Source organism: Mya arenaria, chromosome 17, assembly GCF_026914265.1.
Source record: "Mya arenaria isolate MELC-2E11 chromosome 17, ASM2691426v1".
NCBI classification, from domain to species: domain Eukaryota; kingdom Metazoa; phylum Mollusca; class Bivalvia; order Myida; family Myidae; genus Mya; species Mya arenaria.
This window is the reverse complement of record NC_069138.1, coordinates 53821623-53835783: the sequence shown is the minus strand read 5'-3', so window position 1 is coordinate 53835783 and position 14161 is coordinate 53821623. Positions and strand designations below refer to the sequence as shown.

At 33.2% G+C, this 14161-nt stretch overlaps 1 protein-coding gene across 1 annotated transcript in view; it reads right to left on the bottom strand.

Moving 5' to 3' along the window:
* LOC128223985 (voltage-dependent calcium channel type A subunit alpha-1-like) overlaps positions 1–14161 on the bottom strand; it is a 166576-nt gene that overhangs the window by 21532 nt on the left and 130883 nt on the right. The window contains exons 23-31 of the mRNA XM_052933546.1: positions 13688–13821; positions 13159–13291; positions 12414–12603; positions 11534–11640; positions 5418–5514; positions 4689–4849; positions 3970–4113; positions 2706–2907; positions 1762–1926 (exon numbers count right to left, since the gene is read on the bottom strand). Coding sequence (XP_052789506.1) covers positions 1762–1926; positions 2706–2907; positions 3970–4113; positions 4689–4849; positions 5418–5514; positions 11534–11640; positions 12414–12603; positions 13159–13291; positions 13688–13821 — 1333 coding nt within the window. The remainder of the gene's footprint in view (positions 1–1761; positions 1927–2705; positions 2908–3969; positions 4114–4688; positions 4850–5417; positions 5515–11533; positions 11641–12413; positions 12604–13158; positions 13292–13687; positions 13822–14161) is intronic.

The following is a 14161-nucleotide window of genomic DNA, read 5'->3' as shown; positions in this document are numbered from 1 at the left end:
TGTTCCGATTATGTTCAAGGAGGTTAAAAAACAGATGTTTTCTATTTAGTTTATAAGCTGCAATACCTATTATGGCTCGATTATATATACATTATTCAATTGTTCTTATCGTGGGAGTTGAAAACCAATTATAAATACCTTGAGTAGTGTTGATATACATTGAACGCTTGAAAGAACCTATTCAAACATGAACTATTTTATTTTAAAAAGAAAATAACTATATTAAAAGGTCTTTTAGCCCTAATTAGGATTTCGCAGTATGTACGGGACATCATATGAAATTTAGCTGTGCCATGTTCAGTATTTTTTCAGTAATAGCTACAATGGTGTATCTGTTGCGGGATATTTACGGAGTTAAAATGGACAGATGTAAGAAATAATTTCTTTTCTTAGCAAAAATTAAATATAATTCACAAAACAAATTCCTAAATCACATACACATATTACAATTGTGAGAATTGTATTGGAAAGATCCTACCAAAACCAAGTTAGAACGTAATAATTTCAAACTGGAAAATTGAAACTATCTGCGTTATCAGATACTATTAATGAATTCATTCGTAATTTCCATCGAATATACAATCAAACAAAACTTGAAATTTGATGATTTCTTCAACAGGGTAACAAACTTTTTTTTCATGTGAAACACCACAATTTGACCAGTGGACTGTGAAAGCGATTAAGCAAACTAAACAAATCATAATTGTTTGCAAAATGATCAAAAATCGCTAGTTTATTTTATATATGTTATTATACAACCACTATACTAACGTAACGTATCAGTAACGTGAATATATTTTCTAAACATGAATATTATGTTGATTACATAACTGTTTACAGGTATTAAACAAAATGTCTAAACTTTCATTATTAACTACCGTATGTTATTTTCATTCTCATTTGAATATTTTAAAAATCTACTGCGTGTATTAATGACCTAGTTGACCGAAAATTGCGTCATTGAAATATCGATTTCTGATTACCATATTCATAAATATTTGTCATAATTTCACAAATACAAACTAAACGTTTAAATACTTTAATAATTATTGTTTTCCTGACCATTTTCATTACCAGTTTAATGTTGTTTTCAAAATCGAAAGGTTTTAATAACTTCCTTCTACAAAGGTCGGCAATATTCGAACAACTTCGTGTCGTAATATAGCACTCGAACAAGCAACATAAATGAATAAGGTCGGCCTATGACAGTCTGTTGAATGATAAGTATTGATACATATAGTTCTTACATTGAAAAGAGTTGTTTTTGCATTATGGACCTGAAATCATATTTAGAATTGACATTGAACACGACCATATTTTTTTCGTCGAAAAAAAAGATAAGCAAACCCTACTTCTTTAACCATTGAGTTCCTTTGATGACCAACTATTTTAAGTTAACTCATTTCACAACATATTTTTTTTCAAAATCTGTTTTAAAATAAATGTACGTATGTAAAAGGTATCTGACACCTTGAAAGCAAAAAGCAAAATAATATACAAACGCAAATTAACCAGGACCTTGGTCACAATATTTTCGGGTTGTTTCGATTTTTAAGAGTGAACTTTTGAATATACATATATAGTATTAATTTCATCCAAACAAACCTTGATATGATTTTGGATTAAAAATATCATTTATTATTTTAGCTTCGTAACATACATTTTCTTCCCTGGAATTTCTCAATACAAGTCATGTAATCAGAAAGAGTTTTTCATTAAATACTTTATATATTAAGTCATCATGTTAAATTGTATACATACCTTCATCATGAGCACAATTGTGTTGAGAGCAATCAGCGTCATCACTAAGTATTCAAATTTTGGTGAAACAACAAGCTTCCAAATCCTGTATTTGAATGAGCCTTTATTCTTTGGCATGAAGCGACATAGTGGTTTTGCATTCATTGCAAAGTCAATGCATTGTTTCTGGAATGAAAATAATAAAAACAACCTGTTTGTTTGCAATATGGAACACACTCTGGAAAAGAGATCCCTCGGGAACACAGAGTAAATCTGAAGTTTAAAAACAGCAATGTCGATTTAATTGAACTTGTTCATTGACATAAATGAAAAGTGCGAGTGAACCAATGTATCATTTAGAGTCTACCATTTATTCATTCTCATACTTATTGCTTGTGAGTGCTGGTCCCTTATTAAGCAATCATTGACTTAAAAACTCTGTATACCGCATTAGAACCTCAATAAAAATGGAAGAGAAATCCTTCAAAAGCACAATAAACACTAAATAATTAAATCATCTGTCTCGTTTTGACTGAAATTGTTCATTGACAGTAATGATACTCGCTAGACTGCCAACACTGCCAACCCTCACGCTTATTCAACGGTTAAAGCGGTATTAATTTTCCGAAAACAGAACTAATCCATACCAAATGAGCTTTTAAACGAGCAAATTATTATATGAAACGACACATCTACACAGCTTATTTTCCTTGCTGAACAGTATTCGCTGCCAGTACACATGCCATGTGATGATGGTTAAAGTCACGTGACGTCATTTAAAAAGTTAAGATATTTTTACTTTGAAAGCTAGGTTTTTTAATCGAATTTTCATAAACTATTCCAAGGATATATTTAAAAACCATCTAAGGAATAAAATTTAACTCAAATCCGGCTATTTTGGGTACGTGGTGGCAGAATTCTGCTCGTCAAGGGAGATTACTCCGTAGGAAATTGACAAAACGTACTTGGTTTTTGTCTAGGTCCTGGTCTCCAAGGTCGCTTTCACCTTGCTCTTGAAATGTGATGATGATCAAGGCGACGAAGATGTTCACGAAGAAAAATGGAAACACGATGAAAAAGACAACATAAAACAGAGCCATCTCCATATGGAAATTGGGTCGAGGACCTCTGTCTACCATTGTGGAGTCCATGGAGTTCTTTAATACGCTGGAAATGATAAATGATCATAAATAAGTAATACATGTAATTTGGATACAATTTTTTGAGAAGATATTACTAAACATGAATTTAACCATGTACACACTTTTATATAGGTAATTTTCGTTATGCTGCGAGTTTCAAGGCAATTCAAAGAACTGAGAATTTTAACGATGTGTAAAGGGTTAAATGAATTATGAAAGGTGGTAAAACACAAAAGGCAATATTAAGGAAATAACATGTAGCTCAAAATGGTATATCTCGGAATCACTCGAATCGCTGTCCGTCATATTATCAGTACCACCACAGGTACTTATTTCAAAATTGTAGCTAAATTGTAGCTAAATTGTAGCTAAATTGGCAATAGCATGTCCTAAATAAAACAATTATTTTACTGAGAATCTTACACATTGATGTCGTAAGCCAAAAAAGTCATGCATGACTTCATGTGGATAAGAAATAATTTCTAGCATGAAATAATAAAGAAAAGTTTGTTTTAGCGTACGATTGCAATACATTTCACCTGAGGAAGACCAAATGTAAATATTCCACTTTTGGTGCTCACTGGGGGAAATATATTGCTATCATACACTCATTCGGAACTCCTTGGCCATTTTGATCGAAAACAACTTCGGATGTATGCCGGTACATCTGTTGAAGTAGTTCGTATTTTTTTAAATTATACCATTAATTAAATGTAGTCTTTTAGAGTTGTATTTACTGACCTAAGTTTATATTGATCGCCAGTGAATGGTATTATTGCAAACATTATAAAGATTCCCAAGAGTTAAGTCATTAAGTCGAACTGCTAAATAAATTACTACGCGATCTACTTGCACCGCGTTTTGAGTATGTAAACCGTCCAAATACATCCGAGGATGTTTCCGATAAAAAAATGGCCGAGGAGCTCCGAATGTCCTACACTGTACCAAACAGTTATCCTCCATGTCAATAGCATGTCATCCTCATTCGAACGAAGCGATATTATATCAATATGTCAACGTTTTAATGTAATGAACCCTGTTAGTCACAAACACATACGATATAAAACAACAACACATGTCTACATACGCAGGCCATCCCTCGCCCGTGGTGACTGTGAACAGTGTCAGCATGGCAGCTAACACGTTATCATAGTGAAAGTCCTGCCGCAACCATTCCCTGTGTTCAACCGTTGGGGAATCTGGGCCATCCTCGTAAGAGAAATACTGGCCCCTGAAATTTTAATGAACAGTTTAAATGAGGCTTTCCGAGGCATTCAACTTCAATAATATATTAACAAAATATCATCAAACAGCGATCATAAATGAGACCCTGTTCCGTTTCTGTTTATTACCAGAAATGAGTGTGGTCTAGTCTTATACATAAAGGAAAACAAGTCCACTTTCTCGAACAGGCATACGTGTCTTATTGCAGTATCAAGTTAGGCTCATTATTTTTGTTCTCGTATGTGTGAAAGTACCTCATTTCAAAGGTTATAAAGGAAAATATCTTAAAGATGACCATGATAAAAAAATTGATATGTAGAAACAAGTATTCGAAAGTATTTTGTGAAATGAAACAAGATACATGTTATTCTAAAATCGTTTCGAGAAATTGGATTTCAACTATACAATGACTACAAAGGTCGCATGTCATGTATAATCTTGTCGTATCGTGAGCGACTGTATGCCGTAACTAAACGCTAGGCATATATTTGTCGCCTGCTGTGTCAGCCAGAGAAGGATTTATCGCCTGCAAAGTTAGCCTTAACATAACGCAGAGTAGTGTCCCCTTCAATTATGACTTACTTGCATGCTTCAGCTGTTTCCTTGGACTCGTCAGTACAGAAATAGAACTTCCCCTTGAACAACTGAACGGCGATAACGGCAAAGATGAAGTGAAAGAGGGTATACACGATCAGAATGTTGGATACATTCTTCAAGGAGTTCACAACACAGTCAAACACCGCCTGAAATTAATTAATAATACACATGTGGCTAATACAACATGACTATATTTATACAATTTATATACATTGGTGTGTAGAAATATACTATTGGCTACCATGAGAATCACCGGTCAATTAGTATTCTTCATTTAAGTTAGGAACATTCCAAATTTAATCAAGACTTGAAAATAACGCAATGAATATCTTTTGAATGTGTTCTCGTTCGGCGAAATGAAAAATAACAACAAATACTGGAAATATAAGTCTCAGTTTGATTGGTAGTTTTAGAGAAGTTTTTAAAAGCATAACAGGAAGTTGGCCATTTTGTTGTTGTTGTTGTTTTTGTTGTTGATCAATCGTGACCCTTTGTTGTATTTTTGTAGAGGGTCACCCAATGAAGCTTCTTGTAAAGTTTCATTGGATTTGGAGTAGTAGTTTCAGATGTTTTTTTAAATCAAAACAGGAAGTCAGCCATGTTTTTGTTGCTGTTGCCAATCACTTCGTGCTCTGGTGAGCTAAAAATAAGGTCGAGTGGAGAATTGTAAGGTAGATTGGGAATCCGGAAACATTTTTGTTTGTTATACCTTACCTTCAACTTTGGAACCCTGTTGATGGTTTTTAGTGGTCGTAACACTCTGAGAACTCTCAAAGACTTGATTGTGTTCAGGTTTTTACCCGCGCTATCACTGTAAAAAGTCATATAAATAAATAAATATATGAGTTTGTCACAACTGATATATCAACATGTACACGTGCATTCAGTTATAATTGGACGTACAGATGAGGATTTTTTTAAACAAGAATATAGTTATAAGATGTGCGTATAAGTTTTCAGATGAACTTTTTGTTTTAAGTTTTAATACAAGACGTTGATCCTATTAGTTTTATAGTTGTAGATATTTCTCTTAGATGGACACAACATTGTGGATTCATGAGCATTTAACCATGCTGTTTGACGTTTGATCAAACAATTATACCATTCAAGATATAGGGGTGCAATGTGAAATTTATCTATTAAATAGATCTTTGTATACAACAAATTAATGTGTTTTAATTAAAGTGAACTGCGGTTTACCTGGACCATTCTTAATGTCTTCCTAAACCATTATTGATAAATACCTGAATCATTACTTAATTCTACCTGGAACATTATTATTGTCTACCTTAACCATTATTAATGTCTTATTCGAAAGCTATTTGACTATTGTCCAATGAACTGTTTTTCTGACAATCGTTACACATGGTTTAAATACGTATGTTGTTTTTTTCAGTTTTATTTCTGCCTATTGGCAATATTACATGAAATGCTCAGAGTGTGCAGGTTATGGGTCATTCGATATAATTCAAACATTCTGGTCAAAAGAAAATCATTCAAAAACCACTCAATCTAACACATGGGGTTATCGCTACAATTAAACCGAGGCACGCACACTCTATAAGGTTGTTCTTTATGAATTGGGGCTATTTTTTAACATGCTCGCAATAAAACACCTCTGCTAAACCAGTGACATATATTATTTAGAAATTCCGGTTCTCCTACTAATTTATTTTATGGGTTGGTATTCAATATTTGTCTTAATTAGATCTAAGAACGATGTAGCTAATCGGATGGCGTGGTATCAATCATGTAACGAATCTATACAGTAACTGATGTATGACCATATGATTTTTGCATACTGAATACCACTATAAATTTTGTAATTTCAGCCGAGCAAAATCAGTCAAATTTAATGAAAAAAATATCATGGCTAATTGTTTTCTGACCAATTTTGTAATTTCAGCCGAGAAAAATCAGTCAAATTTAATGAAAAAAATATCATGGCTAATTGTTTTCTGACCAATTTTGTAATTTCAGCCGAGCAAAATCAGTCAAATTTAATGAAAAAAATATCATGGCTAATTGTTTTCTGACCAATTTTGTAATTTCAGCCGAGAAAAATCAGTCAAATTTAATGAAAAAAATATCATGGCTAATTGTTTTCTGACCAAACCGAAATGAACAAGATTCGATTCAAAATTAATTGTGAAAATTGTGTCACAATAGCAGAGAGGTTTTATTTCATGATGAGGGCATACAGACTTGGAAAAACATATTTGGTGTATATAGCTAATGACAATTCAATTCAACTTAATTCAATTCAATTCAAATCAATGGCACACCGCCGGTGTAAAAGATCAATTATTGTGCTTATAGAAAATATCTTTACTGCGATATCGGATAATAAAATGTAATTGTGAGTTGTTTATAATTTCAGGACACATATACACATATATATGCTTCAACCCTTCCTGATTTAGTAATATATTGTATTTATAAATACTATTTGGTAATAATTTTCATATCATTTAGCGTAATCTGTCAAAATCAAGATTTTTCGTATTAAGAGCTATAAACTTGTAACTTTAAATAAAATAAAAACATTTGCCTTAAGATTAGATAAAACTTTTGTGCGAGTAAACTAATTTGTGAATACATATTCAAATGTTTTGCATGCGTGGTCATAACAATCAATTTCAGTCGATAACATTCGATAACATTCGATAAAATATGGGTGCAGTTACCTTATTATACCACTTCAAATAGAAGTATTGTTGTTAACATTTATCGTACAGTAATATTACAATATATATTATATTAAATTACTCTAAAGGTAAATTGAGGTTCTATGCCTCCTTTTTTAAGATCAAGTACTTGATAATGCTCTTCAGAAACAACATGGATAATTATCACAGTAAATACTGCCTCGAACAAGGTCGTTTTTGTCTAAAACAAACCCAGGTACATTATTTCTCGAAAAAGTAGTTCTATGTATAGAAAAATATTTGATTTCAGTGCAAGTTTACTACAAGTATTCTAACTTTAAAAGTCGATGTCTACTATGATCAACTATTATCACATCGCCGGCACCCCAGTAAACACTCCATTAACACTTCAAAAAGTATCATGGGTACCTAACAACCGGAGCACCTCGGCCATTTTCCTTCGAAAACATCCTCGGATCTGTATGGACGGTTTACACTGTCTGAATTCTTTAAATTTTACTACGCAACAAGTAGATCACGAAGTAATTTCAGTTTAGTAGTTAAGCCTTAGGAATCTTAATTATTTAAGCAACATTAACACTTGGTAATGAATTTGAACTTAGTTATACAAATTAAACGTTAAAAACACTACACTTAATCAATGTTACTTTGAATAAATTTACGAACTACTTTTATTAGGGCACCGGCATACATCCAAGCCTCGTCGTACGGCAGAGATGGCAGAGGTGTTCCGATTGGGGTACTTGGTCAAGTAAAAGCGTAAACGCGCACCGGGGACCTCCGACGATGTTAGTATTATTAATAAGGACAACGAGTATCATGCAAAACTTTCATTTCTCACCAACTTACCTAAGTATGTTTGCATTTCTGCACAAAGTAAAGGAACTCAAGCATATAGTTATCATTAGTATGCATTATAATTCGCAAATCAGGGTTTAAGCTTACGTAGAAGTTCATTCCACACCAGTGTTACGAATAGGAGTATTTCAAGGGGTTTAAGTAAAAAAATGTGTGCTAATCTGTCAGCCAAATCAACATGACACTTAATCTGATTAAGACCAACCCTCGGTAATTACATACTTAGTCTAAACAATATTATTAAATCTAAGTCCATGTGCAAGTCAACGTGCTTTTGTTTTGTCCATAGTTATCACGTGACTAGTAAATCACACAATCGGGTTAACAGCTATGAATATTTATATCAGGGTGGCTCGGCGTCATGCCAATAGTTGATTCGAACATAAACGGCGGATTTGATTCGTTTGCCCCTTGAAAACTCAACAATTGTTAGATTAGTTATGGGATCGGGAAGCATGCGTTGGGGAATATATTGAATAGCAAAACGTTTTAAAGCTGCACTCTCACAGATTAACCGTTTTGACAACTTAAATATTTCTTGTCTTAGAGTGAGCCAATCGTTGTGCAAATGTCTGGAAACCAGCGATATAAGACTGCTAACAAAAGATCAGATCTCAGTTGTTCATATTTACGTTCGAAAATTGACGTTTAAGGCTAAAAGCCTTACTAACGCTTTAAAAAATCGGCAGTTTTCTAAACAACTGAGATCTGTTCTAAAATGAGTTATCTTATATGACCGAATTGAAGGCATTAAGGCCCAAATCAGCTGATTCTGAGACACAAAATAAAAAAAAGAGTTAAAAATCTCAATCTGTAAGTGTGCAGCTTTAAAAGAAACGTCAACATGTTAAAGCCATAGTTAAAAAACTCATTTTGTTTAGTCTTGGGCAAAAGCTATCGAATATACACTATGCATATTAACGAATACATGTACGTCTTTTTAATAAAGATATATATTTTGAAAAAAATAGGCACAATATTAGCACCATTACTTATAATTACCTATATACAAAACCAACCAAATTTTAACAATACTGAATTACATAAGCTGTGTGATCGCGTGTAAGCGGTATGGTTGTCGAAAATAATTAGGTATATAGTCACTTCTACAGACACGTTCTTTGGGTTCGAAATTGTATATAAAATAACTTTTTCTATTTACACAAAATAAGTTATTTAAGAGCAAGACTATAATTTATTCTTTTTTTTGTAAAATGCTATGAAAACGTGTCGAAGAAGGTACCCCTTAAGTTTGTATGACGAAACTGAAAATTTGCATTTGTTTGTATAACTGGTATACATTAACGGGTACTTGTGATAATAAATATACTGGCTATTGTTTATTTGTGGGCCTTACATGTGGGTGGAGCTAAGAAAATGTAAATTTGCATAGTTATTTAATTGACCATCTAGAGTATAGTACTCTAAACATTATATCTAACAAACAAATCATTTTAATTTTCAACACTTTTTATACTACAATTTTACAATGTACATCTCATTGAGTCACTATTTGATCGAATATTATTTATAGAATAACATAACACTGGTTTAATTTTAACTTTGAATACCTTAGCCAGTGGAAAACCATTGGCCGTTGATGCTATCTCTTAATATATGCACAAACAATTTAAAAATTCTCAAAAGTTACAAAATGGAGAAAGACTGTATGAGTATATATATGTTTTTAATGCATCTTCAAGACTTATAAATCAAGAAAGAGTGTCAATGGATGTTCGTATTTTAAATGGAGAGCCGTTATAATCTAGGCTAGTATATTGCAACCCCTGGGCCCAATTTATCGAAAAAAGTTTAAGCATAAAAATATGTAGTATCGTATTCTATTGTACTAACTTCAAACTTATTTTAACAAAATGAAAACTAGATTATCGTAGCTAAAATGAAAAAAATATGTTTTCTTAAATTTCTTCAGCATAAGAATAATCTCTATACTGAAATAATTGACTAAAACTTGTTCGAGAAATTGGGCCCTGTTTATAGAGAACAAAATTAAGTCACTAAATGGGCCCTTTTTCAGATAACAAGGAGTCGAGTATATATGTTATTGGTAGCTGATAAGGGGTTTAGGAGTACGTAGTTAGTATAGTATAATATTTTTCGGGGTAGCATCGAGTGTATACATTTTATTTGTTATCCAAACCCTTAAATATCTAGAGAGCACTACAGTTCTACGACCGGAACCCCATGGCTATGAAAACTGTTTGATTTATATTCATGAGGCTAAATATCATCACCTTATATAAAAAGGGTTTTTACTATTTTTTAATATATCAAACAGTTTTGTGTATGTAATTGTTTCTGTTTACTTCGGCTTACCTGGCAGATATACTTAACAAATGAAACAATTATGGTTAAGCAAGTTAACTGCTGAATGAAAGCATCCTGTTTCCCTTTCATATCGGTTATGACAGAATATAAATTGAGAATAAGTGCTTGTTTCAGTTTAAGATCGCAATATATTCCACCGAATAAGCACAAAAAAACTATATTTCATTAGTGAAAATATACTATGGGTTTTCACGAGTTGAAATGTATTGCTATCTTTTCGGTTTAGGATATGCCTAAAACGACAGACTATTAACATTACAATGATGTTTTTTTATAAAGATTTCTGATTATGATTTACATAACCAAAGTAAGATTGCTCATATGTCTGCGTTCATAAACACTATATGCCATTTGCAATTTCAAATACAATACATGAAGCTCAACTATAAATATTGAATAGTTCAAACTATAAATATTGAATATTTCAGACTGGTTTCCTTAATAAAATAGTTTCATATGAGCTTGGAGAAATCAGTAAGTCGGATTAAAAACAAATTTATGTCAAATTCACATCAAGTTCACAAAAATAGAATTCAGACACGGAGAGATAGACGCTCAATATAACAAAAGAAATACAAAAGCCAAGATGAATCTACAATGTAAATATACATGTAGATCAGTTTTATCAAGAAGGCCATACATTTCGGCTACCATGTGAATAAATGGAGTCCACATAATCGACTGAGTTAACTTGCACTTGTGTAATCTGATTGAACATTTAACTACATAGATAAACTAATTAGCAATCAATCAGTTAATGTTCACGTGTAAGGTATCAAGTATGTTTTTTCAAAAGGATTTAACGCAGACCGATATGCTGACCTTTACTATGAAGACCGAAATGCAGACCTTCAACATGAAGACAGAAATGCTGACCTTGAACATGAAGTTGACAAAATCAATTCATAGAGTAACTAAACATATGGATGCATCACTAACAAAATGTGTACTTACGTAAAGAAAAAGGCAACGAGGGCGCAAATAACAACAGTGGCGTCCAGAATGTTCCAGGGGTCACGACAGTAGGCCTTCGGGTGTAGGATTATACCGAGATCGACAATCTGGAAGAGAAATATCCATGTCAAATTATGAATATCGACTTCAGGACTTGAAAGAAACCAAAACACTACATGGACGGATAGTTATTTGCTTATAATGAACGCATTTGTAAGTAAGACTCAGTTGAGGTACTCCCTTACTCTGAATCGTATTCATTCGTCTGCAGATAGAGTAATCATAGAAGTACTTGGGGTTTACCTTATATTTTTATTATTATTATTTGCTTTAGTCTTAAGTTCCCTTAAGTCAATGAATAATTTGATAAGAATTTACGTTTTTATTTTCTTCGGGGATCAAAGTAAGGTACAAGTTAAAACTAGTTACCCCCCCCCCCCCCCCCCCAGTACAATGACATTATGCTGACCGTTCCCAGGCGGTACCTAACAATCATAGATAAATACCGCTTATGTATTGAATGATATATGTTGTGTGTTGTTTGTGAACGTGTGTGTTGTTAATCTGTGTTTCTAGCTTTGGCCCTGTGCCAGAGAACGGGGTTTAATATTTAGCTTTCGACCACTGCACTTGTTTCTGTAGTTTCTGTATATACAACACGTCTGTGATCTCGCTGGAGTTTACTCCCTTGCACCGAGCATTAAACCAAACGTTTCAACACAAACTTTTAAAATACCGTTACTATTAGTTTTATAATTTCATGAACGCTGTCTATGAACATAAGCTTGGTTATACAATTAGAAAGAAATTCAAGTGAAAATGCATTTGAAGACATACCTTGAACAAAAATTAAATAATTAAAACGCTTTTGAAGACATACCTTCAACAGAAGTTCAATAGTGAAGACACCTGTGAAGACATAATCAAAGTAGTTGAGGATTGTATTGTGTTGAGAGTTCTCGTTTACTGGGTCCTCGGCGGCGAGGGCAATGCTGCTGGCGCTGATAACAATCATGATGAACAGGTCGAAGTAGCGGAGGTTGACAACGAAGTGGCAGAAGCGGCGAATTCTGGAGAATGAAAGGAATGATGTAGAAGAATAGTGAATACTTTATAGGTGGGTTTAGTTGAAATGAAATAATTACTTCGAGCTGATCACGATCATAAGGAACTGGTCGATTTAGCGGAGGTTGATAAAGAAATGGAAGTCAAAAAAGTTTAAAGTGACACTCGTATTTAAAATCAATACATGCATATGTATAATGAACATAAATTTTGAGTGATAAACCTAAAACTTCTTACTAAATAATGCATACATCGAAAATATTAATTACTGATAACAAGATAATAACCGTGTATTTAATAGCTGGTTGGTCCTTAATATTTACAGTGATCAACTATCGACTCATAAGGTAGAAATACCGTGTTTTCTGGACCTCTCTTTCAAATTAACGATGATATCCTTCATTAAAACCATTGTTTTGATATGTATCCATCCTTTTTGGTAAATTAAAACACTTGTATTACATGTAAATGTGTTACATCTTATTTTACATCTTATTAGGGAGTAAGAGTTCATGTTTAAGGAAAGCGGTAAACTATGGATAAGATATGATAGTACGTACGGATTGGTTGGGCCGAATATAAACATGGAGCTGTAGGGTAACATGGGTTTAGGCTGTCCAAATCCGGGCTCATCCTGACTGTTGTTGGTGTTTTGGCGTGGGAGGTCCACGCTGTCGCTCCGGTTGGACTGGGCTGGAATTGATTTTCAAAACATATCTTAATATTTAAACGCTTGCAATAAATGTTAGCATTCAAAAGATCAAAATCTAAAATTCTGACAATAATTTACGGGTGTAAAGGTTGTGATTTAACTATCATGAGGTTGAAATATCTAACAATAGCAAAGCAAAGAAAGCAGAAGATCAACGATCTTGAAATAACCATAAAATCTAAAAATAGCATTTATATATCACGATCAGGGATTGCATTCATACGCAACTTAAATCGACCTTACGATCATAAATTGGTCCGTTATTTACGTCACAAAATCCGATTTCCTAAATCTTCGTCCTTTAATCCAACAAAGAACAAAATTGAATACCGCCCATGTGTATACATGTACTGGTTTAATTGCAATAGTCCACCTACCATCGGCTGCTCTGGCCCCTGCTTGTGGCGTGGCGGGACGGCCAGTGGAGAGGGTGAGTTCTTTGTTGAGATTGTCCTTCAGGTTGTTTTGGCTCAGGTTGGCGTCCAGCCGTGCGTTGCCGCTGAAAGATATACTGCAATTGATACAAGAGTCTGAGTTTGGGTCTACAAGTGAGGCAGAGTGAGTGGGGTATGTGAGAGAAAATAGGAAACAAACAAATATCATAGATATAGGTAAGAGAGATATTGTAATGTATAGGTGTTAAAATGAAATCAATAAAATACATAACTGTGGATATACCTTGTAAAAAGTTCGTTTTCAAAGTAAAGAATGAATGATCAACGTTTGGAGAAAAATATAACGTAATAAAACGGAATTAATAATATCTCAGGTATAAATACGAGCTCATTATTTTATTTAAAAAAGAAGAAACAAACTCATTAAAAATATGTAGAAAGGTGGAAGGAAGAAAC